Raw genomic sequence first — 27871 nt, forward strand, 5'->3', positions numbered from 1 at the left:
GATTGTAATATGGCCATATTCTGTCCTTGTGAGCACTTACATTGGAGAAGGCATTGTTCCATAGCTTTCCGTATGTTAACTTATGTCATTCCCCCAACAACACTGTGAGATTGGGACTATCATCTCCAGTTTATAGATGAGGAAACGGACGCACAGTAAACCTAAGCATTTTAAGTTTATTCTACTTCTTTTGAATAGTTAAAATATTATTTTCCATATACTAGGCTAAGTGTCTTCCATGTTAGTGAGAGCATCCTGCTACGAAGTGGAGGAATCTAGGCTTGAAGTGTGTCTGTTAGAGCCTGTGCCATCACTCACCTAACTGCCCTCCCTGTCACCTATCTGATGCACTCTGTATTCTAAGGAAACTGCATTAGAGATGTCTGCATGGTGGCTTAACAAATGACTTTTGATACTTTTTTCTCTAGATTGTACGAACAGATCTGAAAGAGTTAAGAGATTTCAATTTGGATGGTGCCCCTTATGGTTATACTCCTTTCTGTGATAGCCGAAGAGAAATGGATGGCTACAGATTCTGGAAGTCAGGGTACTGGGCTAGTCACTTAGCTGGGCGAAAGTATCATATCAGGTACTGAAAAAAGAAAATGCCTAATAATGTTTTGTAGTTTTTGTTCTTTAAACTTAATTATGTGTATTTAAAATTGCAAATAGGTGATACGTTAATATGGTTAAAAAAATGAAAATTGTGGGGGAGGGGAACCAATGGGAAAAAACCTTCCTATTTCTCTCTTTTACCGAGTTCCCACCCCCACAACAGATAACCTCCCCTAAATTTACTATCTGTTCTTCTGGAGGCTAATTTTTATATGAATAGCTATGAATGTATGTCCTTTTTTTATACAAAATATACCGTCTTTTTTAATACTATTTTGTTACTTTTTTTTTTAAACTAAATACCTTACCTGTAGATCCTGTGTCACTATATAGAGAGGGACCTTTTTCCCCTTTTTAAGCTGTATATTATTCGCATATGTGTGTTATTTGTAGTCTCTTCCTATGACATACCATAATGCAATGAATAATCTCTTAAATATATTATTTTGCATATTTCAGATATATTTATAGGATAGATTGCTAGAAGGAGACTTCTTAATTTAATCATTGTATACATTCATTGCATTTCTAATAAATTCTTCATTGTTTTCTCTGGGAAAAGTGTGATTTAGACTATATGGAGGGCAGGGGACCTACCTGTAGGAAGTGGCACCTACAGGTGATTGATGCAATGTAGTGACTAGTTTCAGTCTTTAGGTCCTGATCCAAAAACACTATAATACTGTAGGTATTTTCCTTTGTACATATGGGAATCATTAGGATATCTTTGACTAAAGGTTCTTTATCAGTTGTTGTAGCTTTATTCCAAATATGCTGTATTTGTAGAAGTCTTTTGCCAGAGATTATTTCCTTGGAAGACAAATAAGGAAGAGTGACCAAGATGAGCTACTGGGACAGAGTAGGAACTTTGCAGTAACTCTACTATAGGGCTGTAATCCACCTTTTCACAGAGAAACCAGAATGTTTGGCTATTCCATTATTTAGTGGGGTTTCTTTTTCTGCCATAAATCCATGGTTGGTTTTAACAAAAGAGGTCTTCTCTGTTTAGTGCACTCTATGTTGTGGATCTGAAGAAATTTAGGAAAATAGCAGCTGGTGACAGACTCAGGGGACAGTACCAAGGTCTGAGTCAAGATCCTAACAGCCTTTCAAATCTTGACCAAGTAAGTGGCCATTTTTTTATGGTTAATAGTTTCAGTGGTGGGTATAGTGTGTTGTGTCAGAAAAACAAAGTATTATTTGTGTCTCAAATCTCTACTCTCAGAGCTGTGTCTTATTTCTTCGTGAAAAGGTGTGTGTGTGTGTGTGTGTGTGTGTGTGTGTGTGTGTGTGTGTATGACATTTACATCTGACCTCAAGAGAAGGCATAGCAAGAGTAAAAAATGTAAGGAGGGAGTTGTCTTTTGGAACCATTACCTTATCTTTTAATTTTGTATTTAACCTCATCTGATAAATTTGTTTCTCTGCCTGTAGGGTCAATCCCCACCCCCCACCCCCCCCAGTTTAGGAACTAGATAGCTCAGGATTCACATAATTAAGTGTAGTATTGCAGTTTCCCTTTTTTTCTGTTAGAAACCATGATATGTTGCAAGAAAGTTAGCTGAATTATTGTTTATTAATGCTAAGCATTTTTCAGAGTTGATATTGGAGTTTTAAAAAGCTGTGATTTATTTATTTATTTATTTATTTATACATACATACATGGGTACAATATCTTTATTTTCTTTACTTATTTTTATGTGGTGCTGAGGATCAAACCCAGGGTCTCACACATGAGAAGCGAGTGCTGTGCCGCTAAGCCACAACCCCAGTCCCAAAAGCTGTGTTTTATTATTTATTTATTTATTTTTAAATATTTATTTACTTATTTATTTATTTTAGTTTTCAGTGGACACAACATCTTTGTTTGTATGTGGTGTTGAGGATCGAACCCGGGCCACACGCATGCCAGGCGAGTGCGCCACCACTTGAGCCACATCCCCAGCCCCAAAAGCTGTGTTTTAAATACATAGTTTCACATACTTGTTTTGCTTAAGTTGCCTTAAAAATTTTGCCAGGTATGGTGGCACACACCTGAGGCAGAAGGATCTCTAGTTTAAAGCCATCCTCAGCAAAAGTGTGGTGCTAAGCAACTCAGTGAGACCCTGTCTCTAAATAAAATATAAAACAGGGCTGGGATGTGGCTCAGTAGTTGAGTGCCCCTGAGTTCAATTCTCAGTAACCACCCCCTACCAACCCCCCCATTTTTTTTTTTTAACCTTGGCTGGGCACTGTGGAACATGCCTGTAATCCCAGAGGCTTGGGAGGCTGAGGCAGGAGGATCATGGGTTCAAAGCCAGCTTCAGCATCTTAGTGAGTCCCTAAGCAATGGAGCAAGACCCTGTCTCTAAATAAAATATTTTAAAAAGCTAGAATATTTTTCAGTGGTTAAGTACCTCTGGTTCAATCCCCAGTATAAAAAAAGAAAAAAAAAATTCTAACCTTTATTGTGCTATGCAGTGTCCATGGAGTGTACAAAACAAAAATATGCATATTCAAATACACCAAAGAATTATTTCAAAGCATAAACAACAACCTCATTTAGTAATCCCAGTGATTTGGGAGACTCAGGCAGGAGGATTGCAAGTTTGAGGTTAGTCTCAGCAATTTAGTGAGGCCCTAAGCAACTTTAAAAAATAAAAAGGACTGGCAATCTTGCTCAGTGATAAAGTGCCTCTGGGTTTAATCCCTGTACCCACCCCCAACCCACTGGGGGCAGGGGGAGCTAACCCTTTGTATTTTTATATAGTCTATATGTATTATGTGCCCATCAACAGATTTATAATTATTTCTTTTCATAGTTGTTTTTTAAACCAGATAGGAGGGAGAAAAGTTCCAAATAAGAAATGCATTGGTACTATCTCTAATATTTACTGTTATGCTCTTTTTATTTCTTCATGTGGATCCCAGTTACTCTCGAGTGTCATTCCATTTCATCCTAAAGGACCCTCTTTAGTATTTCTGACAGCGTGACTTCACTATTTGCAAACTTTCATAGGGCATGGAAGTTTCTCCTTTATTTTTGATGAGTTTTGCTGGGCATAGAATTTTTGCTTGAGGGGCTGGGGATGTGGCTCAAGCGGTAGCGCTCTCGCCTGGCATGCGTGCGGCCTGGGTTCAATTCTCAGCACCACATACAAACAAAGATGTTGTGTCCGCCAATAACTAAAAAATAAATATTAAAATTCTCTCTCTCTCTTTCTCTCTCTCCCTCTCTCACTCTCTTTAAAAAAAAAAAAAAGAATTTTTGCTTGACAGTTTTTATTTCTTTGAACCCCTTGAATATCTTGGCCTCTAAAGACTTCTAGCCTCCGTGGTTTTTGATAAGAAATTAGATGTAGTCTTAGTGAGATCCCTTGTACATGACATGTTGCATTTCTAATGATGGTTTCAAGATACCCTCTCTCTATGTCTCTCTATTGATCGTTTAATATGTTGAGGTGTGAGTCTATTTCAATCTGTCCTACTTGGAGTATGTTGAACTTCTTGGATATGTGTAGATTTTTTTTCATTACATCTGGGAAGTTTTCATTATTTCTTCTATTCTTTTTACACCTTGTTCTTCTTCTCCTCTTCCCTTCTTCCTTCTTCCTTCCTCCCTCTAGTTCCTCCTTCTTCTAGGACTCCCATTATTTGTATGCCAGTAGACTTGATGAAAAATATTTTTAAATTTTTCTTTGTGTCTGTTCAACTAGTATCAATTTTTTTTAGTTTTGTTGTCTATGTGTCTTTATTTTACCTTTAATATTATTATTATCTTTTGATGTTTATTTTTTAGTTATAGTTGGACACAATACCTTTATTATATTCATATATTTTTATGTGGTGCTGAGGATCGAAACCAGGGACTCACACATGCGAGGTGAGGACTCTTATCGCTGAGCCACAACCCCAGCCCTAATATTATTTTTAATCGTGGGGAAATATACATAAAATAGCATCTTTTCCACTTTTGGAAGTACAATTCAGTAACATCAGGTACATTCATAGTCATGCAACCATCACTATCATTCATCTTTAGAACTTTTTCATGTTCCCAAACTAAAATTCTGTGGCCATTAAATAATCCTCTTGTCTGTAACCCTCTGCCACTGTAAATTCTTTTCTACTTTATGTCTCTATGAATTTGGTTACTTCTGTGTCCCTCATATGAGTGGAATCATGTAACATTTGTCTTTTTTTTGTCTGGATTATTTTGCTTAGCAAAATGTCCTCAAGGTCCATCCGTGTTGTGTAGCATGTCAGAATTTCCTTTCTATTTAGTCTAAATAATATTCTTTTGTATATGTGTATACATTTTGTTTATTTATTCATCTATTCATAGATAATTGACTTATTTCTATCTCTGAATATTGTCTACAAGGCTATTAATGAACATTGGTATGCAAATATCTATTTGAATTTCTGCTTTCAATTTGGGGAATATACCAAGAAGTGTAATTGCTGAATCATTTGGTAGTTCTCTGTTTAAATTCTTGAGGAACTGCCAAAATGTTTTCTACAGTAGCCGCATTATTTTACATTCTTACCAGAAATGTACAAATAAATGTTCCATTTTCTCCATACAGTTGCCAAAACTTCTTATTCTCCACCCCTTTCCCCACCCAGTTTTTTAAAAAAAATAATTGCATCCTATTGGGTATAAAATGAGATCTTTGTTTGTTTGTTTGATTATCTGTTTAATTTATTCTCTTATACAATAAGCCATACATGTCCAGGGTCTAGTGAGAGGCCTTACATTGTTTTGCTAGGAACAGAACCAAAAACAAACAAACAAATAAAAAACAAATTATTTTCTATTACATTACTGACTTTTCTGTAATAAGAGCACTTTATAATAATTTAGAGAAAGATATTTTATCTTTTCCTGAGAAGTATTCAAACTTTCAAAGGAATATTCACTGATTTTTCACCCAAATATCAAATATTTGGGCCAAAGCTGTACTCTGGTGATCCAATTACCTTTTAAAATTATAAAAATTTCTGTAGAAAAATGCTTACTTTACCTGAACACCCAAAGTCTGTTTTCATTCATTGAATGAATTTAATTGTCTTTGAAAGCATTTTTTTTCTTTAAAGTTTTCAGTGAACAAAATCATCCTAAAATGAGATCTTTTTGTAGTTTTGATTTTTATTTCTCTAGTGGTAAAAATATTGGATGTTTTTTTATGGCCATTTATGTTAGCCGTTTGTTTATGATCTTTGGGGAAATATCTGTTGAAGTATCTTGCCCATTTTTAATTGATTTTGCTATTGTTGAGTTGGAGTTCTTTATATTCTGTATATTAACCCATTATCAATTGTGAGTTGCATGGCTAGGGGAGTAGCTCAGTGGTAATGCTTAGTATACGCTAAGTCCTAGTTTAATCCCTACCACCTCCAACCCCACTGTGCTTTTGCTGTCACATCTAAAAAAATCTTGCCAAATCCAGTGTCGTGAAGATTTCCCCTGTGTTTTCTTCTAAGATTTTTTTGGTTTTAGTTCTTACAGTTAAGTCTTTTAAACATTTTTTGGTTAATTTTATATATCATACAAGGTAAGGGTCCATCCAGCTTCATTCTTTTTCACTTATTCTTTTTTTCTTTTCTTTCTTTCTTTCTTTCTTTCTTTTTTTTTTTTTTTTTTTTTTTTTTTTGTGTGTGTGTGTGTGTGTGTGTGTGTGGTGCTGGGGATTGAACCCAAGTCTTGTGCATGCAAGACAAGCACTCTACCAACTGAGTTAAATCCCCAGCCCTGCAATTATTCTTGAAGAACATTTTCACTGACTTTAAAATTGCAGCTTGGCAGTTATTTAGTATTTCAGAACTTTAAATACAATTTACCTTTCTATTATCTTTTTCAAATATTTCCGTTATACATTATTTACTGCTCTAATTGTTTTTCCTTTGGAGATTATTTGTTTTTCTTCTGGCTCTGTTTAACATTTGTATTGGCTTTCAGCAGATTTCCTTACAATATATACCTACTTTTTCACTTTGATTTTTCTTACAATGTCTTAGGGTTTCTTAAATCTCTTGAGTGGATTTGGAAAATTCCCTGTGATATCCTTGTAATGCTCCTGTCCTATTCTCTACTTTCTAACATTCTAGTTACACGTAAGCTAAACTTCTGTTATTGAACTCTGAATTTCTCCAACATCCTTTTTTCTATTCCCTTATTTTCTTTCTGTGCTTCATTTTTATTATTTGCTATCTAATTTATTTAACTTTGTCTTTGTTTTTGGTTATTTTGGTTATGGTATTTTGGCTGTGTGTTCTCATTTAGATATCTTTGTTTTCAGTTCTGTGCTGAAATTCTCATTTTAAAATTTTTAAATCTTGTACATAGTGAATATCTTTCAAGTCTTTGTGTGATATCTGGTGTGTATCAATTATGGAGCTACCATGGATCTTATTTTCTTGTCTGCCATTCCTGTTCTCATCTCTCATGTATCTTTTCTTTTTTTTTTAGTGTGTCAGTCATTGTTTTTGCCCAATTATTTATGGAGATAATTTGAGGCCTAGATTAATGGTATCATTCAACAGAATTTATGTTTTATTCTGTCAGAAACTTGGGGGCATAGTTGTCCAGGATGATTTTAATCCAGGTTTAGGATTTTGATGATTTGAAGTTAGACAGTCTCTAGTGGAGCTGATTCTGTCTCTAATCATAGGGTGTGTTCCTTTAGTACACCAGCCCAAAGCTGGTCTCACCAGAACTCCCCTCAGCCACCACAGGCCTTATATACAAATATTTGTTACCTTAGGCCTGAGTTGCTGTTAAAAGCCTCAGGGAACCTTATTAAACTATGTAGCCCTGAGTGGAAAACCCCAGGTTCTAGAGTTATCTCTGTGGGTCTCTTTTCTCCTGTGTCCCCATAATTCTTAGTGTCCCTTTAGCTCTCCCATGCCTTCAAGTGCCTTCTTCTTCCTTTCTTTTCATTTCTTCTAAAGATTGAACCCAGAGCCTTGCTTTATTCCATCAGTGTTTTGTTCTGTGTAAGTCTTAGGGCAATGGAACATTTTTATTGTGACAAACTTGAAAAATGAGGGCCTCATCCTTTTGGGAGCTGAGCTCAACACATGAAGGATTCAGAGCTTCCCTTTTTTGAAAACTATAAATTTTAAGAACCACCTCTCTATACTCACTTTCAAAAGTAAGCAGGAGTATTTTTCTTATTATCGCCTCCATAGAAGGAAGTGTGGGTATAAGCCAGCATTTTTCTCTTGTTTATTATGGGTAGAGTTTTCAGTTGCTCATGGATTCTCTAGATTTTGAAATTTCAAAAAATGCCATAAATAAATTCCTTAATTTCTCTTAGTCTTTTAGTGAGGACCCCTTTAGTTCTAAACATTTATGTTTGGTATGGGATGCATAGTGAACATCTAACATCACTGCTTTGCAATGCATTTATTTAAATTTCCTCCAGAACTTTAGATTCTTGTGTTTTATTTTCTTTACCAAACAGGATTTGCCCAATAACATGATCCATCAGGTGCCAATCAAATCCCTCCCTCAAGAATGGCTTTGGTGTGAAACATGGTGTGATGATGCTTCTAAGAAAAGGGCAAAAACCATTGATCTGGTGAGTTGTCTATGATGTTCTTCTTCTTCACCCGCCCAGGTAGCTAACTCCCCTAGCATCAGATGGGACTGTTTTCGGGACTTACCTACTGCTGAGTCACTCTTGTCTTCTGGCTCATTTCTGTGCCTTTTAATTTTCCTACTGGACTTTTGCTTTTGTTGCCTTCTGGCAGCTCTCCACAACTTCTTCATAGAAGAAGTAACTACAGCTTTATATAGCCCACTCCCATATTGCTTCTGCTGACTATATCATTGAGATTCTCAGTATTGTTCATTTTGTCCAAGAATAGAGACTTATTTGGATTCTGTATGTTAATGCACCCTTTCTTCAACTCAGCTGAATTGTGTTTATTGGTTTTTACAGTGTAATAATCCAATGACCAAAGAGCCCAAGCTGGAGGCTGCTGTGCGGATTGTCCCAGAGTGGCAGGACTATGATCAAGAGATCAAACAGCTACAGAACCGTTTTCAGAAAGAGAAAGAAATAGGAATACTATATAAGGGGAAGACAAAAAATCAGAGCCAAGAAGGTAAGTGCAGACATTTGGCTTTGGGTAAGTGCTCTTCTGTGTTTCTGATTTGATGCAAAAATGACAGAATGATGAATCCTTCCATCAATCAATGTCTATTTTTCATTTTGCCTTCTATGCAATGTTTATTAATTCATTTGCTCACCTCCCTGCCTGTCTTCCTTCCTCCTTTCTTTCCTTTCTTTTGGTTGAGGGGGGAAAAGGATGCTTTAATCATGATTATTATTTAGCTTTAGGAGTTTTGTGCCATTGAAACCAAGCCTGATATTTTGGGAAGCTCTTCTCAGATTCCCAATTTTTTTTAGTTTAGGCAGTAGTGAATGAACAAACTTAGGTCAAGACAAAATATTGTATTGATTTGGAAAATATATTATTTATTTAAAATAGGCATATGGAAATGGATTTTTTAAAATAGTTCTCGGAGGTGGGGATGAAATGTTTCTATTTAATTCAAGCTAAGTATAACAAGGACTTAAGTCTTTATACTATGTTCTCCCTGTTATATTGAATGGTAGTCACTTGAAAAATATTCATTTGAATACAAAAGTGACTTTAAAAAAAAACTATTAATAAACCAGGCTCAGGAAGTTAAGGTTTATTCTGCTTTAAACTAATATATAAAAGCAAATGCAGAACATGGACCTGAATGATTTGCCTGTACATCCTGAAGACTGTACTATGATGCTGAAATGTTACATAGTCATTATAAAAATAATTCAAATTCATTTATAAAACCTCAAGGATTTCCATAGACAAATGGAAAAAGAATGTGAATACACTGTTCCAATAAGAGAAGAACACAAATACTAAGTGGATTTTAGCAAACAGTAATCAAGTTAAAGTAGTCTGTCATTAGTAAAAGTAGACATATTGACACATTTGTTGGGGAAGATGGTGATGAACTGTGTGTGTGCTTTCCCGAGGCTTTGTGTATTAGGATACCCTTGTTAAAAAGCAGTGTATTTATCACCAGGCTTTAAAGTGCTATGCCCTCAGATTCTTGGTTGAGAATCTATCTTAAAGAAATAATTCAGCACAAGAAAAAAATTATGTACATAAAGAAATTTATTATTATTTGTAAACCAAAAGCAATAAAAACTGTTTAAACGTCCAAAAGTGAGCTACGCTGATATGTAGAGAAATATTTATATTATAATAAGTGGGAAAAGAAGATAGCTGACTGAAAACACTGCTCATGTACTGAAAGTTAACGCTACACGGTGAAGACAATTCATTTGGAATGGGGTTTGCAGGCAGTTTCAATGTTTTTAAAAATAAAAGTGTCCTTTATTTTAGTTTTGCTTTCAAAAACATCAAACTAAAGCTCTTAAAATTAAAGAAAAAGTGATACAGTGGAGGTGGGGGTACAAATCATAGGTTATAAAAGATGCCCACTCTTTTATAACTAGAGGATAATCTGTTTTATTTTCCATTGTTTTCCTTCTCTATAGAATATCAGAAACATGAAGAATTATGATCTCTGGAGAAGATAAGAAATGACACCATTTGAAAAACAGTTTTATACTAAATGTTAGTTTTTTCTGATCTGTCTATACAACTGCTGGTAATTGACTAGGCAGGTGTGCCACACCTTTTGATTCTGAGCATTTGACTTTGACTTCCAGTGGATGCTGGATTTGGGGGGTTAAGGCTCTATTGGATTTGTACCTCAGAGGAAGACAAATGGCTGATCTTTTGGGACTCTGTAAAGAGCAGTCTTCTCACTAGAAGAAGAAATGGCAGCAGCAACTGGAAGAAAACAAGTCCTTTTTTTACCAAAATGATCACATACATGCTGTACTGTCATGGGAAGGAGACCAGCAGAGATGCCATGTTCTTCCTTACCTCAGCTTACCTGTAGCTCAGGCTGCACTGCAGATGCCCACCTGTTCTGGTTCAGGCCAGCAGAAGCCTTATCCAAGGTCTACACACCTGGAGGTTTATGCCAACATGTTTCTTCCTAGCCCCCTTCTCCCCACCCCTTACCAACCCCACATTGTTTTCCCAAGTGTTAGCATCATTGTTTAATTGAAACCCATCCAACAATCATGTATCTTTAAGGTTGGCTTGGTGCAGTGGCTAAGCAAATTAATCTGGGAGCTGGATGGGTGTGGGTTGGGGAGATGCTAGGGAAGATAGCACAGTAGAAGGGCTCTGTGTGTTGGGGGAGGAAGACTAGAAATTGGCCATCCTCTTTTATAAACCATCAGTAGTTTCGTGGCTAATTTGAAATGAAAACATTATTCCTGTTCTCTACCCAGTCCCAGTGAACTTTCTAGGTAATTATTTTGTAAACAGTTTTTGTACTTTTGAAAATCCTTACTTTTTCCTCCCACTTTCTTAAAAGAACATCTGTTATCAGTTTCCTGACTGGACACAGCCATAGTAAGTCCCTCTAGTGATCCGATCCATCTCTGAGGGCTTGGGCTCCCTCAGGATGGTCACCGTATTGTTTGCCCTTTCCTGCTTACACTTCTCTCAGACCCAGGGGACATTTGGCTTGGACTTTTCTTACCAAAATGCTCCTGCTTCTAAGTCGAGGAAGGATTCTGACTTCAGAACTTGTATTTTTCTCTACACTGTCCCATATCCCTTTTACTTTAGATCTGTTGGTTACCTTCAACTTCCAGAAAATGACTGAGTCCACACTAGTTCTGACACAATTTGACTGCATCACAAAGCACTGTCAGCCCTTTAGTCTATTTTGTGTGTCTTCACTGCAGTGGCTCAGTGTCGCCCCATAGGAGCAGCCTTTCCTAACCGATGGGCCGTTAGGTTCCTGGATGTGGTGTTGGCCTGAGCAGGTGTGAGGTGCCATCTCTGCCCAGGCGCGTGGAGTTCAGCAGTTTGTGCACTGATGGGCACCACATCTGCCTACCAGTTCACACAGGCTTATTCTTTCCTCTTTTGCCTGCTTTTTTAAAATATGAAAAAGGCTAAGGAACTCAGTAGTAGAGTGTTGGCCTAACACGAGAAAGGCCCCAGCACCACCAAGAAATTTTAAAAATGAGCCGGCACAAGTGCATAGCCACATCCTCACCCTTCTGAGCCAGGTAACATGCTGACGGGCAGTCTTTTTAAAAAATCACAATCTTACCACAAATACAAGTAACTTAATTTTTTCTGTTTTCAAATGCAGAAGTTAGCTTAGGAGCCTCCTAGTCAGTCTGAAGGAGCTTTTTTGACTCTGGTTTCATTATTTCATTAAAAATTGGGTAGGGGAAAACTCAGAAGAGAATTCAATAGATAAGTTTGTCTGAGACTAGAAAGGTCACTCAGAGTGGCTGCTGTGACGAAGGCTGTGGCATGATTTCACCCTGCCCCACCCCACCTCTCGCCTGGTCCAAGCAGCTGAAGGAATAGGATCAGTGGAATCAAGAAACATTTGTCCAGGTTTCATCTTCACATTTAGTTAAGCTTTCAGAGAGACTGCTGCAGCTGCTGTCTACAACTGTGGGAAGAAATGTGCATTTTCCCATTGTGTCGTCTGGGAGGTTGAGTAGGAAATGCTTGAGTCACTGGGACATGCTTTTAAATGCTGTTCCCACCAGCCATCCTTCTCCCGGCTCTCTGGTCTTATGCTTATTCTGCATGGAAGAAAGATATACAGAGTAAAATGTATTCTCTGTAGGGTGTGTGTCCTAATGTCATTCATTGCCTCTCTTTTGTCACCATCCTGACATCTGTCTTATTAATAGCTGATGCTGATTATGTGAGGCCCAGCTTCTAGAGTGGTCTAGACCTTCCTTCTGCCAGTTTCTTTCCTGGCTGCATGTGGCATAATCACTTCTCCAAATTAAACAAATGCTCCAGGAAAGGATGTTGCCACTAAAATGGGATCCTAATCAGCTTTGCTGTTGTCTCTACTGTGAGAAAGCATTCTGTGACTAAAAAAACAGTTAAGAAATTTTATTTTCCAAGAAGCAAGAGCTGATTGTGCAGAATGTTCTAGCTTCAGGGAACTGATCACAGCACATTGTTCTTAGAAAACATTTGTATGTAATGTTTTTTTTTCTTTCTTTTTCATCATGCCATAGTAGAGAGTTTCCTTTATGAATCAGTTGGCAGAGTAATATGAAATAATGTGACATGCAGGACTGTGAGCCTGTTTTTATGTTCTGTGAACAGTGATATGTGATTGACATCACTGCCTACTTCTTGGCTGGGGGGCATGCCACCATCAGAGTCTCTGGACTCCTGGGTTTGGTTAAAAATATGCTGAATACTTACCCACATGGACAGTGATAGCATGTTGGTTTTCTATAAGATTGACTGTGAGTCTGTCAGAATGTTGCATTTCAAGTTGAACATATTGATGTGTGCATATCTAAGCTATCTGATAGGCCTATGCATTGTGTTTGATTCCTGGGAGACGCAGATTACATGAATTATGTATATTAAGAAACAATTTGCATAAATGGAGCTTAATCTCTTCTGTTCTTACATCCTGTCCTGTTCTGAGTTTTGTTAAAACTCTGCTTGAATAACTTTTACCTGGTTTGGGGGACTGGGCCCCTGAATGAAGGCTGAGGGCTGGGGATGGAAGTCAGTTATTGAAAGACTGGCCCAGGTGATAGGGAGGAAAGAATTCCTAATTTAGGTAAGAAGTATACTTCTCTGACACCTTAATTTGGACACTACCTGAATTCTACCCACAAAAAAAGTGACTCCCTAACTCCCATCTCCCCCATGAATACATTTTTACTTACATGAAAGCAGTCCTTTTCTAAGATTGCTGTTCATTGCTCTTCCTAATTTGACGTAAGTTAAAAAATAGTTCAATTTAGGAGTTATGAGAGCTGATCCATTTTTCTAGATAGAATTTCATGGAAATAGAAGTGGAAATGTCCAGCCACCTGATGAACTTTGTCTTGATAACAAAAAAATGGAGACTGTATTATGTGCAAAGTTATTTAAATATATATTCCATTGTTATGTAATTTTAATAATTAGTGTTTTAAGTACTTGATTTTAGAGGGAATTTTGGGGACAATCTGAGGTAATCAACTGAAATATAGCTTGTCATATGCCTACTTTGGTAAGGTAATGGTTTTTTATTTAAATTCATATTTTTTCTGCCTTAATGTAGTGAGAAAAAGATCTTAATGAGGACTTTGGTAATTATCTGATTTAATTCAGGCGAATTAGACATCATTAGCTCAGGCTGTTACTGGTATTTCAAAGTATCTGGCGGATACACATTTCTCATTATTTGGTTTGTGATTCCTCCACATATTACAGAAACAGCACTTATGTATCATATAGTGGTAGTGAGTCAGTGAGTTGAGTACAGGATTTCTCTCCCCCAGGGTGTCACTGAATGCTAAGAACTTGCCAGAACAAACCACAAAATTAGCTTCAAGCAGTTGCATGCTTCCCAGAAGAAGTCCATAAAGTTTAAACTCTGCAGTGATGTTTTGCAAGCAAGAGGCCCTCTCCTGAGCCTTTCATATTCCTTAGCAGTGCTGAGGCCAGATGGGGGAAGGTTTAACTGTATTTATGCATTGCCTTACTTGTCACAATTTAGATTTTCCAAAGAAATGGGCACAATTCCTCTTAACAAAAACAAAAAGGCAAATTACCAAGGTTGACAATTTGGAACAAAAGAGTATCAACTACCATGTTTTCCCACCAATTATCCATGGAAATAAGGTAAACAGGGAAAATGGAGGTAAAGCTTAGAATTTTTAAAGAAATCATGTAGTTTTTAAAAATCTTTATAAATCATGCTACTTTGCTGTAATCCTGTTCCTTTAAATGCAACATCATGCTCAGGTGCTGCCTGCCCCTTGCTTGGGAACAGCATTGGGGTTTTAAATGTCTGCAGAATCTCTGCATCCAAAGGGAATTGAGAAAGAATTTCCTGATACTGTAATGAAAATAAGGTCTGCTCAACACAATAAACTTTTTCCTCTCTTCTTTCAAACTGTTTGGCCAGTCATTCAGTTTTTATGTCCAGGAAGGGCAAATCTATAAAGTCAAACTCCTTCATGTGACAGAAGTTGCACAGGAAGTGACGGGATGGAGGACTCTACCTGAAGTCTTGTCTCACTTAGCAGCTGGGTTCTGGTTGCAGCCAATGCTATGGATTCTCTGGGTAGCACCCAGGTCCCCTCCAGGCCCCAAACCTCTTAGGAGCTGCCCCAGGCAGAATCTAGCAGGCAGGCAGCCCTGACAGCTCCAACTTTGGTAGAGAGGGAGCCAAACCTTAAGACAAGGTGGCATCAGAAATAGCTGGGCCTTGCCTTCTTGCTGAGTTCTTCAGAGGGTGGCATGGTCTTTGTTTATTCTACCAGTTCTCTGAGCTCCTACTTTGTATAGGTCCACAAGAATATTTGGGGCTGGGGTTATTGCTTAGCGGTAGAGCGCCTAGCACGGGCAAGGCGCAGGGTTCGATCCTCAGTACCACATAAAAATTAAAAAAAAAAAAAAAAGGTATTTTATCCAACTACAACTAAGAAAAATTTAAAAGAAAAATTTTCGGAGCTGGGGGTGGCAGTGTACCAGGGATTGAATTCAGGGGCACTTGACCACTGATTCCCAGCCCCCAGCCCCCAGCCCCTTTTTTGTATTTTATTTAGTTGCTTAGTGTCTCACTTTTGCTGGGACTGGCTTTAAACTCGACATTCTCCTGCCTCAGCCTCCCAAGCTGCTAGGATTACAGGCGTGTGCCACTGTGCCTGGCTGTCCTAAAGACCACATTTGAATTTTCAACTATCAAAAGAAGAGAAATACATTGGGCAAAATTTCCATTTAAAGTAATGTACCTTCTGTGGCTCACAGGAAATAGGACATAAAATGAGGGACCAAGGTAGGTTAGGGCTGGCTGAGTAGCTGGAAGCTGAAGGGGGAAATCCCAGAAGGAGAAGCCCCAGACTCCCAGAATTTGCCTTACATGTTCCCCTGGAGCCCTCAGCTGCCTTCACTGGGCATAAACAGCAGGATTCTAAAAGGTCCAGTGGAAAGCAATACTGGGAAGGCTGGAAAAACCAAGTCAAGATTCCAGTAAGTACTGGGCACTGGGGAGGAAAAGTTGGGAATTTGTATCCCATTAAGTTAGAGGGACTTGATAAATATTTCAGGCTTTTTACTGAAAACTCAGATGTGGACCTTCAGCATATTCTGTTTTATTCCTGTGTACTTATTCTTAAATACCGTATGTTAGAACTTGGGTTCTAAGGCCCTAGGACTGGAGACAAAATAAATAGGCCCACTCTAACTCAAAACAAACAAACAAACAAACAACAACAACAAAAACACTACAGAAAAAAAGATGGATAAACTTGATGGCAATTTAATAGAAATTATCCAAATTGAAGAACAAAGAATTTTTAAAAAAGATTAAAAATAATTAATGAGCAGGGATTCAATAACTTGTGAGAAAATATAACAAATACGTAACTAGAGTCCCAGGAAAGGAGGGAAAATGTGGCAGAAGAAAAAAAATGTATTTAGAGAAATATGGCCATTTTTTTAAAAAGTTAAGATTTAAAATATCAAACTTGGGAATCCAAGCATCTCGGTAACTCCCTGTAATAGGTTGTATTTTTTAATGCTGTCTTGACCCAGTTTTGAGGCCCTGGCTAGAGGCCAGAGGACCAGTTAAGTTCACACCCTCAGCCACCTCCTATACTGGGTGCTCACCCTGCCATCCACATGGCCAGGTGTAGACGATCAGAGACCGCTCCCTCCTCGGGGATAAAAAGGATCCTGCACACATTTCTTCTATGCCCAGCCAATTCCCTCACTTCCCCTGAGTGGCCCTGCATTGGCATGCTGTTTCTCCCCAGGGGACTATGAGCATAACAAAGTTGTAAAACTGTTTCTCTTCGCCTTTATTAACACCTCTTTGTGTGTGTGTGTGTGCAGTCCTTGTTGTGGGCACTAGGGTTAAATTAGGGCCTCAACCGTGTAACCATCTTTTCTACCACTGAGTTACACCTCCAGCATCCCCTTCTACTTAAAGCAGGATATGCATGAGTATAAAGAAGAAACACCTAGTCACATTGTAGCCAAACGCTGAAAGAGAAAGAACATCTCTAAAAGGTTGGGCATGGTGGCACACACCCCAGCTCTTCATGAACCTGAGGCAGGAGGATTGCAAGTTTGAGACCAGTATGACACAAAACCAAGAAGAAAGAAAGCAACTTAGCTAGACCCTGCCTCAAAATAAAAAAAGGACTGGGGACATAGCTCAGTGGTAGAGGGCCCCTGGGTTCAATCCCCAGTACAGCAGGTGGCGGGGTGGGCTGGCGGGCAGCCTTAAAAAGTGGGAGCTGGGAAAACAAAAAATACCTGATACAACAATGAGAACGATAATTGACATTTCATTAAGAAAAATGGAGAACAGATGACAGTGTAATAGCATCTTTAAAATGCTGAAAAAAGAAAAGCTAATCGTTTTCCATATGCAGGAAAAATATTCTTCAAATATGAAGGTGAAATAAAACTCAGGGGCAAATAAATACTTACAGAATTCATTGCAAGAGATGGACACTACAAAAAAATGCAAAATGTTCTTTAGGATAAAAAGAAATTGATGCCAAAATTAAATTCAGATCTACAGGAGGGAAAGAAATAGTAGATATATGGGTAAATATGCTATTCTTTTCTTCAGTTCTTAAAGAGACCATTGATTTCATAAAGCAAAAATGATATGTATATTGTGGGGTTTATAACAAATATATGACAATTGCATAAAGGAATTTGAATTGTAAGATACTTAAATTATGTGTGAATGATTAAATCATAATGCACACACACACAATAATTACCCCAAAGCAGAAAACTTAGAATGCAATGCTAATTTTAAAATAACAACAACAATAAACCCAAAACATAAAGCTCAATCAACTCAAGGCAGGAAGAGAAAAAGAACAAAGAAGTTTAGAGAAGATAAATAGAAAAAACAAATAGCTAACTAGTAGCCATTAGATTGAAAGATATCAATGATTACATCATAAATTAAATAAAAGACTAAGATTTTCAGATTGACATTCAAGAAGCAGTTTACCAGAGATGCATATTAAGTGGAAATAAGTTGAAATCAAGAAATACATGACTCCAATACTATCAGTAAGAAAGTTGCTGTAACTGTTATATATCAGATGAAATGAACTTCAAGACAATATTACGAGAGGAAAAAGAAGGGCATCCTTTAATGATAAAAGTCAATTAATCAATAAATCAATAACCTAAGCAGTTCTGTGTTGCTTTACAATGAGGATGCATTGTGAGAAATGTGTCATTAGGTAATTTCATCATTATGTGAACATCAGAAAGCATACTTACACATCTAAGACAGACAAGACATCCCTGGGTAGTAGAATATGCAACCTCCATCACATATGCAGTCTGTCATGGACCAAAATGCCTTTATGATGTGCTTGTGGGTATGTACCTAATTATATAACTTAAGAATATATGAAGCAGGAATGATGGCTTGCAAATTTCCACAAAAGTCTACAGTGATCACTGCTCTGAATCATCTACTGATCTGGCAAGATCAATTGGAATCAACTGTTTGGGAACACTGGAACCTCTTCAGACACTTAGAACCTGTAGGGGGTGCTTCATGAAGGAAGAGGCATGAATTAACTACCACCCCCTTTCCTGGGTGCTTCCTTGGTACAGGGATAGCAGCCTGCATTCTTGGAGCACCTGTCTGATACCAGGGTAGGCAGTGGTGATCTCCAAAATTTTAGGTTTGTGCATTTTGGCTACCCTGAGAAACTGACATGGACATTTGTTTGTTTCCTCTTGGCAGTGGTGGCAATGGGCTACTTGGTGCTATCAGAAGATTTAAAGAGGTATGACCCCCACCCTCTGCACCATTTTTTTTTTTTTTCATGTTGGAGCCAGGCATTTGGGGAAATTGTCCTCAGGTTGCTGACTGACTATAGAGCTAACAAAACAGAGACTTCAAGACTACCACACATAACAAGAAATACATACTTTGCAAAAAAAAAAAAAAAGTAGTTTGGAAAAGTTATGCTTATTTGGCTCTACCCTCAATAAGCAAAAAATTCTGGGAGAATCAGGTTTCCGGAGTTAACATACAATAATACCCGGATGTCCATTTTTTCAATAAAAATTACAAAACGTACTAGAAAACAGAAGAGTATGGCACCATTACAGGAAAAAAAAATAATTTGAGCCATTTCTGAAAAAGTCCAGACATGGAAATTATTAGAAAAAGAAATTAAATCAACTGCATTAAATGTATTCAGTGAAATAAAAGAAAACACAAAGAATTAACATAAAGCAGAATAATGATGTATGAACAAGTGAAGATATAAAAGAGAGAAGTTACAACAAGGAACCAAACAGAAAATCCAGAACTGAAAAGTATAATAACTGACATGAAATATTTATTCCAACAGCAGATTTGGGCAAGCAGAACAAAAAGGATCAGAGAACCTGAAAACAAGATAATTGAAATTATCCAGTCTGGAAAGCAGAACAGAAGATGAGTAAAGAAAAATGAGCAGAGTCTGAGGGACTTATGGGACACCACCAAGTCACGTGCATCATAGGAGTTGTAAAAGAGGAGACAGTGACAGAAGAACAGAAAAACTATTTGAAGAAATAATAGCCGAAAACTCTCCAAATCTGATGGGGGACATGAATCTATATATCCAAGAAGCTCAATGAATTCAAAGCACAAATTGAAAGAGATCTACATTAAGACACATGGCCAAACTGTTGAGACTCAAAGAAGTTTGAAAGTGTTGAGAGACACTCCTCACATACAAATAATTTAACAACTGAATATTCATCAGAAATCTTGGAGATCTGAAGGCAGTGCAATCATATATTTGTGTCCTGGAAGAAAAAAAAATCCTCTCAACCAAAAAAAGAATATTATATACTAAACATAAAACTCTTAAAAAAAAAAAAAGAGGTCAATCTAGGAAAAATTATGCACACACCTAACAACATAGACCTAAAACATGTGACCCCAAAATATACAGAATTGATAGGAGAAACAGTTGTACAATAATAGTTGGATACTTCAATATTCCATTTTCAAAATTGATAGGATATCCAGGCAGAAAATCAATAAGGGTGTAATAGAAGAATTGAACAACCATTTAAACCAATTAGACCTAAAAGATACCTACAGAGCACCCAACACAGCAGCAGAATACATGTGTTCTTTTTCAAGCTCATATAGAACATTCTCCAGGGCACACCATGTGTTAGGCTCTAAAATAAATCTTGATACATTTAAAAATTGAAATCATGCAAAGTATCTTTCAATCAGTATTAGAAGGAGAACTGGAACTTTCACCAAAAAAGTGAAAATTAACATTCTAATAATCTAACTGTACATTTTAAAGAACTAGAAAAAGAAGAGTACATTAAATACAACTAGAAAATTGAAAGGAATCATGCTTATTAGAGCAGAGATAAATTAAATAGAGGATAATAAAGACAACAGAGACCATCAGTGAAACCAAAAGTTGGTTCTTTGAAAACATCAACAATATTGAGAAGGTTGCCAAACAGAACTCAAATAATCAAAATGAAAAAATGGAAGTGGTAATGGAACATTACCACCTGTTTTGTAGAAATAAACTGTATTATAAGAGAATGCTATGAACAATTTATGCCATTAAGTTGGGTAATCAACATTGAAAGAGAAATTCCTATAATTATACTAGTCACTAAAATTGACACTAGAAGGAATAGAAAAATCAGACCAGACCTATAATAAGTAAGGAGGTTAAACTAGTAACTAAAAGCCTCCTGGCCAGTCATGGTGACACATAATCTGGCAGCAACTCAATCCCAGCAACTCAGAAGGATAAGGAAGGAGGATCACAAGTTCAAGGCCAGTCTTGGCAACTTAGCAAAACCATGTCTCAAAATAAAAAATTAAAGGGTTGAGTATATAGTTCAGTAGTAGAGCGCTTCTTAGTTCAATCCCCTATACCATAAAATAAAATAATTTTTAAAAATCTTATCAACAAAGAAAATCCCAAGACTAGATGGCTTCACTGGTAAACTATACCAAATATTTAAAGATGAACCTACACCAATCCTTAAATACCTAAAAAAGAGGAGGGAACACTTTCTAATTCATCTATGAGTGTTGGTCAGCTTTCTGTTACTATGACAAATGCCTGATAAAAATTAATTTATAAAGAGGAAAAGGTTATTTTGGTTCATAGTTTTAGGTCTCTGGTGTTTCTCTCTGGATGGCGATGACAGATTGCACATGATGGAGAAAATTACTTCACAACCAGAAAGTAAAAAAGAGGAAGAGGAAGGGACCTGGATCCCTCTCAAGGACATTCCCCCAATGACCTAAAAAACCTTTAAATAGGCCCCACTTCTGGAATGTTCTACCTCCAATAGTACCACTCTGGGGGGAAAGTGTGTAACACATGGGCCTCTGGGTGACATTTAACTTCCACCTATACCAATGAGGCTGACGTTGCACTGATACCAAAGCTGGACAAGATTTCTACTAGAAAACTGGAGGCCAATATACCTTGGAAGATGAAAAATTCTCAACAAAAGACTATCAAGCCAAATTCTGAAGCATATGAAGTCCTATTATATACCATGAGCAAGAGCTGTTTCTTTCCAGAACCAGGGAAGTTTAACATACAAAAATAATTCATTTTAATAAACATTTCACATTAGTAGGATGAAGGAAAAATACTATGTGCTCATCTCGATTGAATTAAAGTAATTGATAAAATCTATGATGAAAATATTCACACAGGGAATAGAAAGGAACGTTCTCTACATGATAAAGGCCATATGTGAAAATCCACAGCTGACTTTATACTCTATAATAAAAACCTAAAAGCTAAAGATCAGGAACAAGACAAGGATGTCCACTTTATCACCTCTATTCAACGTGGTACTGGGAGTTCTGGCCAGGAAAATGAGGCAGAAAAAAGAAATAAAAAGTGTCCAAATGGAAAAATTTTTAAAAAAGTAATCTCTTTTCACAGATGATGTTATATGTAGAAAAATCACAATGAATCCAAAAAATATTAGAACAAAATAATGAATTCAGTAATGTTATTGGATATAAAGTCAACATAAGTCAGTTGTATTGTTGTATGTTACTGGTGAATAATCCCCAAAGAAATTCCACTTATATTGCATGAAAGAGCATAAAATACTTAGAAATAAACTCAGCCAATGTTATTGTTTGGGTATGAGGGGTTCCCCCAAAGTTCCTGTGTCAGTACAGGAATATTCAGAGATTAAATTATTAGCTTTTGAGATATGTAACCTAATCAGTCCACAGCTTGGACACAGCTGGAGGAGCATGACCTTGGGCCATGCCCTGAAAGAATTTATCTTTTTTTGTGATACTTCTGCTTCTTAGCCACCATGAATGGAGCCGTGCTCCTCCACCACCAGAAACAGTTCTACTGCCGTGATATTCTGCCTCACCTCAGGCACAAAGCAATGGAGTTGGCCCACCTTGGACTAAACCTCTGAAAACCAGGAGCCCAAATACTTTTCGTTCTTTACCATTGTTTGTGTCAGGTATTTTGGTCACAGTGACAAAAAGCTGCCTAGCACAGGAATTGGTACCAAGAAGTGGGTGCATTGTTGTGACTAGTCTGACCATATGGTTCAGAATCCTTGGGAGCTGATTAGCAGGAAGGATTTGGAAAAGTCTGGAGACGAAGGTTGCATAAGCCTTAGAATGTTGTAAGTGGAACTTCATGGATGGTTCTGGTAAGAGCTCAAAAGACCAGAATGCACACAGTAAAGACTGTGCTCATGGAGTTTCAGAGTGGAATGAGGATTCTATGGGGAATTGGACTAGAAGCCACTCATATTCGGCCAAAGAACTTCTCTACGTTTTGTCCATGTACTGAAACTTTGTGTAAGGCTGAATCTAAAGATGATGAACTAACTAATCTGGCAGAACCAATTTCAAGGCAGCCCAGCATTCAGGCAGTGACATGAATATTTCTGGCATCTTTCAGCCAGGTTTACTGTGACAATCAGGAATTGAAAAACAGAGCTGAAACAGGGTTTGAAAACTTGCAATTTGACCAGAAAAGTCTGGGTAAAACTGGGACCAAAAAGATGTGGTTGTTGAAGAGATTACAGCCCCCAAAAAGATGCTAAGTATTTTGCACAGATAGAAAAAAAATGGCTTAAAAGCATATCAGGAATTTGTAAGGACCACACCCACTGCAGGTTCAAGGATGCAGAATGGAAAATTCATTTGAGATCATGGAGTTATTCAACTAGGGGTCTAGGAAGTTTCATCATGCTCAATCACCCGAGCCCTCAGAGGCCACTGCAGCTATGATCCAAGGGGGGTCCAGCTACTACCTGAGTTGGTGGTTGATCCTGGTGCCATCCACACAGTGCTGATTCTGCAGGAATGCAGGATGCTGGAGTTAAAGGCTCAGGGAGGCTTCCACTAAGATTTTAAAAGAAGGCCTGTAGAAAGTGTAGCAGGGTCCACATCCCTGTGGACTGCCCCTGAGAGGGCGATATGTGAAGCTGAAATGAAGATTCCAGGAATTAGGAGATACATGGACAGTCTGCTGAAACTGCTGACTTCAGAGAAATCCAGATTGAAATATACCATGAAAGCTGCCACAGACAAGGCTAAACAGTACTGCTTGAGCCCTTTGGAGAGCACATCTCAACACCCTAAGTCCTAGATGCTATACGCAGACTCATAGGAACAGTTTGCCTGTCTGGGTTTCAGCCATGCATGGATCCCATTCCTTCTTTGTGTGTTCTCTTCCTCCCTTTTGGAATGGGAATGTTTACTCTGTGCCATTCATTGTATATGGAATATATGTAAATTGCTTTTGATTTTGACAGGAGATCCTTGTCAAGATTCTACCTTGAGTCTCAGATGAGACTTTGGACTTGGACTTTTGTGTAATGCTGGAACTGTTCAGGACTCTTGGAGATGAACTTTGTATTGTGAGATGGACATGATTAGTGCAGGAGGTGAATGTTTAAATTGTGAGATATGTAGCCTAATCAGTGTGTCCTTGTTTAAATGAACTTGATGGTAACTGTAGGCAAGTGGGGCGTGGCTGGAGGAGGTGGGTCACTTGGGGCATGCCCTGGAAGTATTCATCTTCCCTACAGCCCCTTACCCTTTCTCTTCCTGTTTCCTGGCCACCAAATATGGAGAAGTATTCTGCCACCATGAACTTCCACCATAATGTTGTGCCTCACCCTGGGCTCAAAGTAATGGCGTTGGCCCACCATGGACTACACCTCTAAAAACTGTGAGCCGATAAACTTTCCCTTCTCTAAGTGGTTCATGTCAGGTATTTTTGTTACAGCAAGAAAGAGTTGACTAAAACCCTAATGCTTTATAAGATTTGCAATTGGGAGGTGTTAGTGTTTCTACTTTGTTCTTTTTCAGTTTGCTTTGAATACTCTGTATCTTCTGATATTCTATTTTAATTTTTCTGCAAAAATAGATCTGAGATTCTGATAGGAATTGTGGTTGAACCTGTACATCAATTTGGGTGTGTTTGAGTCAGCTTTTTCACTGCTGTGATTTAAAGACCTGACCAGAACAACTGCAGAGAAGGAAAAGTTTATTTTGGGGCTCACAGTTTTAATCCATGGACAGCAGGCTCCATTCCTCAGGGCTCAAGGCAAGGGAGATCATCATGGCCAGAAGAGTGTGGCAGAGGGAAGCAGCTCACATGATGATCAGGAAGCAGAAAGAGGGAGAGAGGGAGAGGGAGAGGGAGAGAAAGGGAGAGAGGGAGAGAGGGGGAGAGAGAGGGACACAGGGAGAGGGAGAGGGAGAGGGAGAGAGAGAGGGAGAGGGAGAGAGGGAGAGAGAGAGGGACACAGGGAGAGGGAGAGGGGGAGAGGGAGAAAGGGAGAGGGAGAAGGGGAGAGGGAGAGAGAGAGAGAGGGAGAGGGGAGGGAGGGAGGGGGAGAGAGAGAGAGAGAGAGAGAGAGAGAGAGATTCCACTTGCCAGATACATATACCTCAAAGCCACACCCCAACGCCTCACCTCCTCTAGCCACACCCCTCCTGCCTTCAGTTAACACTCAGTCCCATCAGGTGATTAATTCACTGATTGGGTTAAGGGTCTCATAACCCAATCATTTCTGCTCTGAGTCTTCTTGCATTGTCGCACACGTGCGCTTTGGGGGACACCTCTCATCCAAACCATAACAGGGTGAAAATGCCATCTTAATAATTCCAATTCTTCCAGTCCGTGAACATGGACTATTTTTCTACTTATTTATTTAGATCTTTAATTTATTTGAACAATGTGTTATAGTCTTTAAGTGTAAATTTTACATTTATTTTGTTACATTTATTGTAAATGTTTTATCCTCTAGTTGCTGTTGTAAATCAAATTGTTTTCTTAATTTCATGTGCAGATCGTTCATTGTAAATATGTATGAATACTATTGATTTTTTTTTTTTTTTTTGTAACAGGGATTGAACCCAGGGTTGCTTTACCACTGAGCCACATCCCCAGCCCTTTTGTATATTTTTATTTAGACAGGGTCTCACTGAATTACTTAGGGCCTTGCTATGTTGATGAGGCTGGCTTTATCCTGTGATCCTCCTGCCTCAGCCTCCCCAGCCACTGGGATTACAGGCATGCACCATCATGCCTGGCTACAATTGATTTTTGTATATTGAGCTTTGCATTGTGTAACTTTGCTGGCCTAATTTCTTTTTTTGGTGGATTCCTTTTGGATTTTCTTTGCACAGGATAATATCATTTGTGAATAAACACAGGGTGACTTTCTCCTTCCAATCTAAATGCTTTTTATTTATTTTTATTTTGTAATTTTTCTGGCTAGAATGTCCAATACAATTTTGAAAAGAAGGGATTGGAGCAGATATCCTTGTCTTCTGCCTGGGAAAATACTCTTTCACCATTAACAATGATGTTAGCCCTTGCCAGGGGAAGTGGTGCATACCTGGAATCCCAGCAATAGGAGGATCACAGGGTCCAGGCCAGGCTCAGGCCTAGTGAGATTGTGTCTCAGTTTAAAAAACAAAAAGGGGGGCTGGGGTTGTGGCTCAGTGGTAGAGCACTTGCCTAGCATGCATGAGGCACTGGGTTTGATCCTCAGCACCACATAAAAATAAAATAAAGACATTGTGTCCTCCTTTTAAAAAAGGTGGGGGAACTGGGATATAGTTCAGTGGTAGAGAATTCCTGGGTCCAATGCCCAGTACCCTGCCCCCCCCAAAAAGGGATGATGTTAACTAATGCTATTGAGGAAGATCCCTTATATTCCTAGTTTATTTTTTTTTAATCATGAAAGCTCTTGAATTTGTCATATGCTTTTTTCTATGCCTATTGAGACATAAAAATGATGTTATTTCTCTATACTCTTGATATGGTGAGTTGCATTAATTGCTCTTTCAACATTCAACCAAACTTGTATTTCTGAGATAAATCCAATTGGTCATGAAATACAATCCTTTTTTTAAAAATGTTTTTTAGTTGTTGATAGACCTTTATTTTATTTATTTATATGTGGTGCTGAGAATTGAACCCAGTGCCTCACACATGCCAGGCAAGTGCGCTACCTCTGAGCCCCAGCCTAGCCCCTACAATCCTTTTAATATGTTGCTGTATTTTGCTTGCTAGAATTTCATTGAGGAATTTTTCATCTACATGCATAAGAGATTGGTCTTAGTTTTGTCCTGTGATGTCTCTGTTTAATTTTGTTTGCTTTTAGCTTTATATTGAATGGGACTTAGTAATATTTGAGTAAATATATCCATATTATAAATACGAATTTATTTGTAAGGATGTTATCAACACCCTTAATACTAGAAAATATACTATACTATACTATTATATTTTAATAATGTTCTGGAGATTTAATCCAGGGTCTTGAATATACTAAACACAAGCCCTCCCTGTGAGCTTCATCCCCGGCCTCTCCACTTTTTAAATAAAATTTGAAAAGGTTGACAATCAGCAAAACAGGGGAAGAAAATGATAAAATGATCTGATCCCACGACTAAATTTGATATGCAGGAAACCGACTATATTTACATACAGAAAATAAAAATAAAGATTCCACTTCGAGAGATCAACATTTTCACATACATTCACATATGCATATGCATTTCAGAAGTAGGACCCTGTTGTGTGTACCATTTTTTAAAATACAGTTTTACTTTTAGCAATTTGATGCATGAATGGAGTTGTATCTCATAGGATGCTTTCAGTGGCAAAGGGGAGGAAACCCCCTGCAGGCTGGCATCCCTAATCAGAAAATATGATGATGCTTCCACAGCAGAAGCTAGAGCAAAGACAGTCTCCTGGATGAGTGACTCAGGTGTTCATAGATGTCATGAAGGTCCCAGGCTCTTCCTGCCATCTGCCCATACATACCATCAGCTTTGTACTAGGATGGCTGCCCAAAGCATGTGACCATACAGGTTTCCTTGCCACATGGTGGGAGAACCTGGCTTCCCACAGAGACCACTTGCTATTCAGTGTCAGGAGGGGTCTTTCCAGAAGACTGGACAAGCCTCTTCTATTCTTCAGCCAGTCACTAGGTATCAATCCAGCTCACCTCTGGATCTGAGATCAATTCCCTCAGTGTCTTTGCTGCTGTGTCACAGGAGCCCAGGTGGAGAGAGGAGTGGATTATTAGCAGGTCCATCACAATGTCCACCGTGAAAACTTAAAAAAACCAAACAGTGCTTAAAAAACATGAAAACCAGCAGATTGCTGAGAGCAGTGTGCACATCTGAGATTCCAGTGACTCAGGAGGCCGAGGCAGGAGGATTTTGAGTTTGAGGCCAGCCTTGGCAACTTAGTGAGACCCTGTCTCAAAATAAAAATAAAGGTCAGACGTAGTGGCGGACTTTGTAATCCCAGTGGCAATCCTGGGGGCTTGGGAGGCTGAGGCAGGAGGATCTCGAGTTCAGAGACAGCTTTAGCAACTTCACAAGACCCTAAGCAACTCAGTGAGACCCTGTCTCTAAATAAAATACAAAAAGGGCTGGGGATGTGGCTCAGTGGTTGAGTGCCTCTGGGTTCAATCCCCAGTACCAAAACAAACAAACGAACAAATAAATAAATAAGGATTGAAAGTGTGGCTTAGTGGTAGAGTGCCTCTTGTTAAGTCCCCAGTACAAAAAAAAAAAAAAAAAAAAAAAAAGAAAGAAAAAATAAAAGAAATCAGAGGG

General features: G+C 38.2%; 1 protein-coding gene across 6 annotated transcripts in view; it reads left to right on the forward strand.

Annotated features, from left to right (window-relative positions):
- UGGT1 (UDP-glucose glycoprotein glucosyltransferase 1) overlaps positions 1 to 14635 on the forward strand; it is a 111310-nt gene extending 96675 nt beyond the window's left edge. For all 6 annotated transcript variants that reach the window (XM_081261700.1, XM_081261701.1, XM_081261699.1 and 3 more), the window contains 5 exons: positions 429 to 589; positions 1625 to 1739; positions 8064 to 8180; positions 8544 to 8709; positions 10161 to 14635. In XM_081261700.1, the coding sequence (XP_081117826.1) occupies positions 429 to 589; positions 1625 to 1739; positions 8064 to 8180; positions 8544 to 8709; positions 10161 to 10186 (585 nt within the window). In that variant the 3' untranslated portion in view covers positions 10187 to 14635. The remainder of the gene's footprint in view (positions 1 to 428; positions 590 to 1624; positions 1740 to 8063; positions 8181 to 8543; positions 8710 to 10160) is intronic.
- Positions 14636 to 27871: the final 13236 nt, after the last annotated feature.

Source organism: Spermophilus citellus (assembly GCF_964194105.1).
Source record: "Spermophilus citellus genome assembly, chromosome: 11".
Classification (NCBI taxonomy): Eukaryota; Metazoa; Chordata; class Mammalia; order Rodentia; family Sciuridae; genus Spermophilus; species Spermophilus citellus.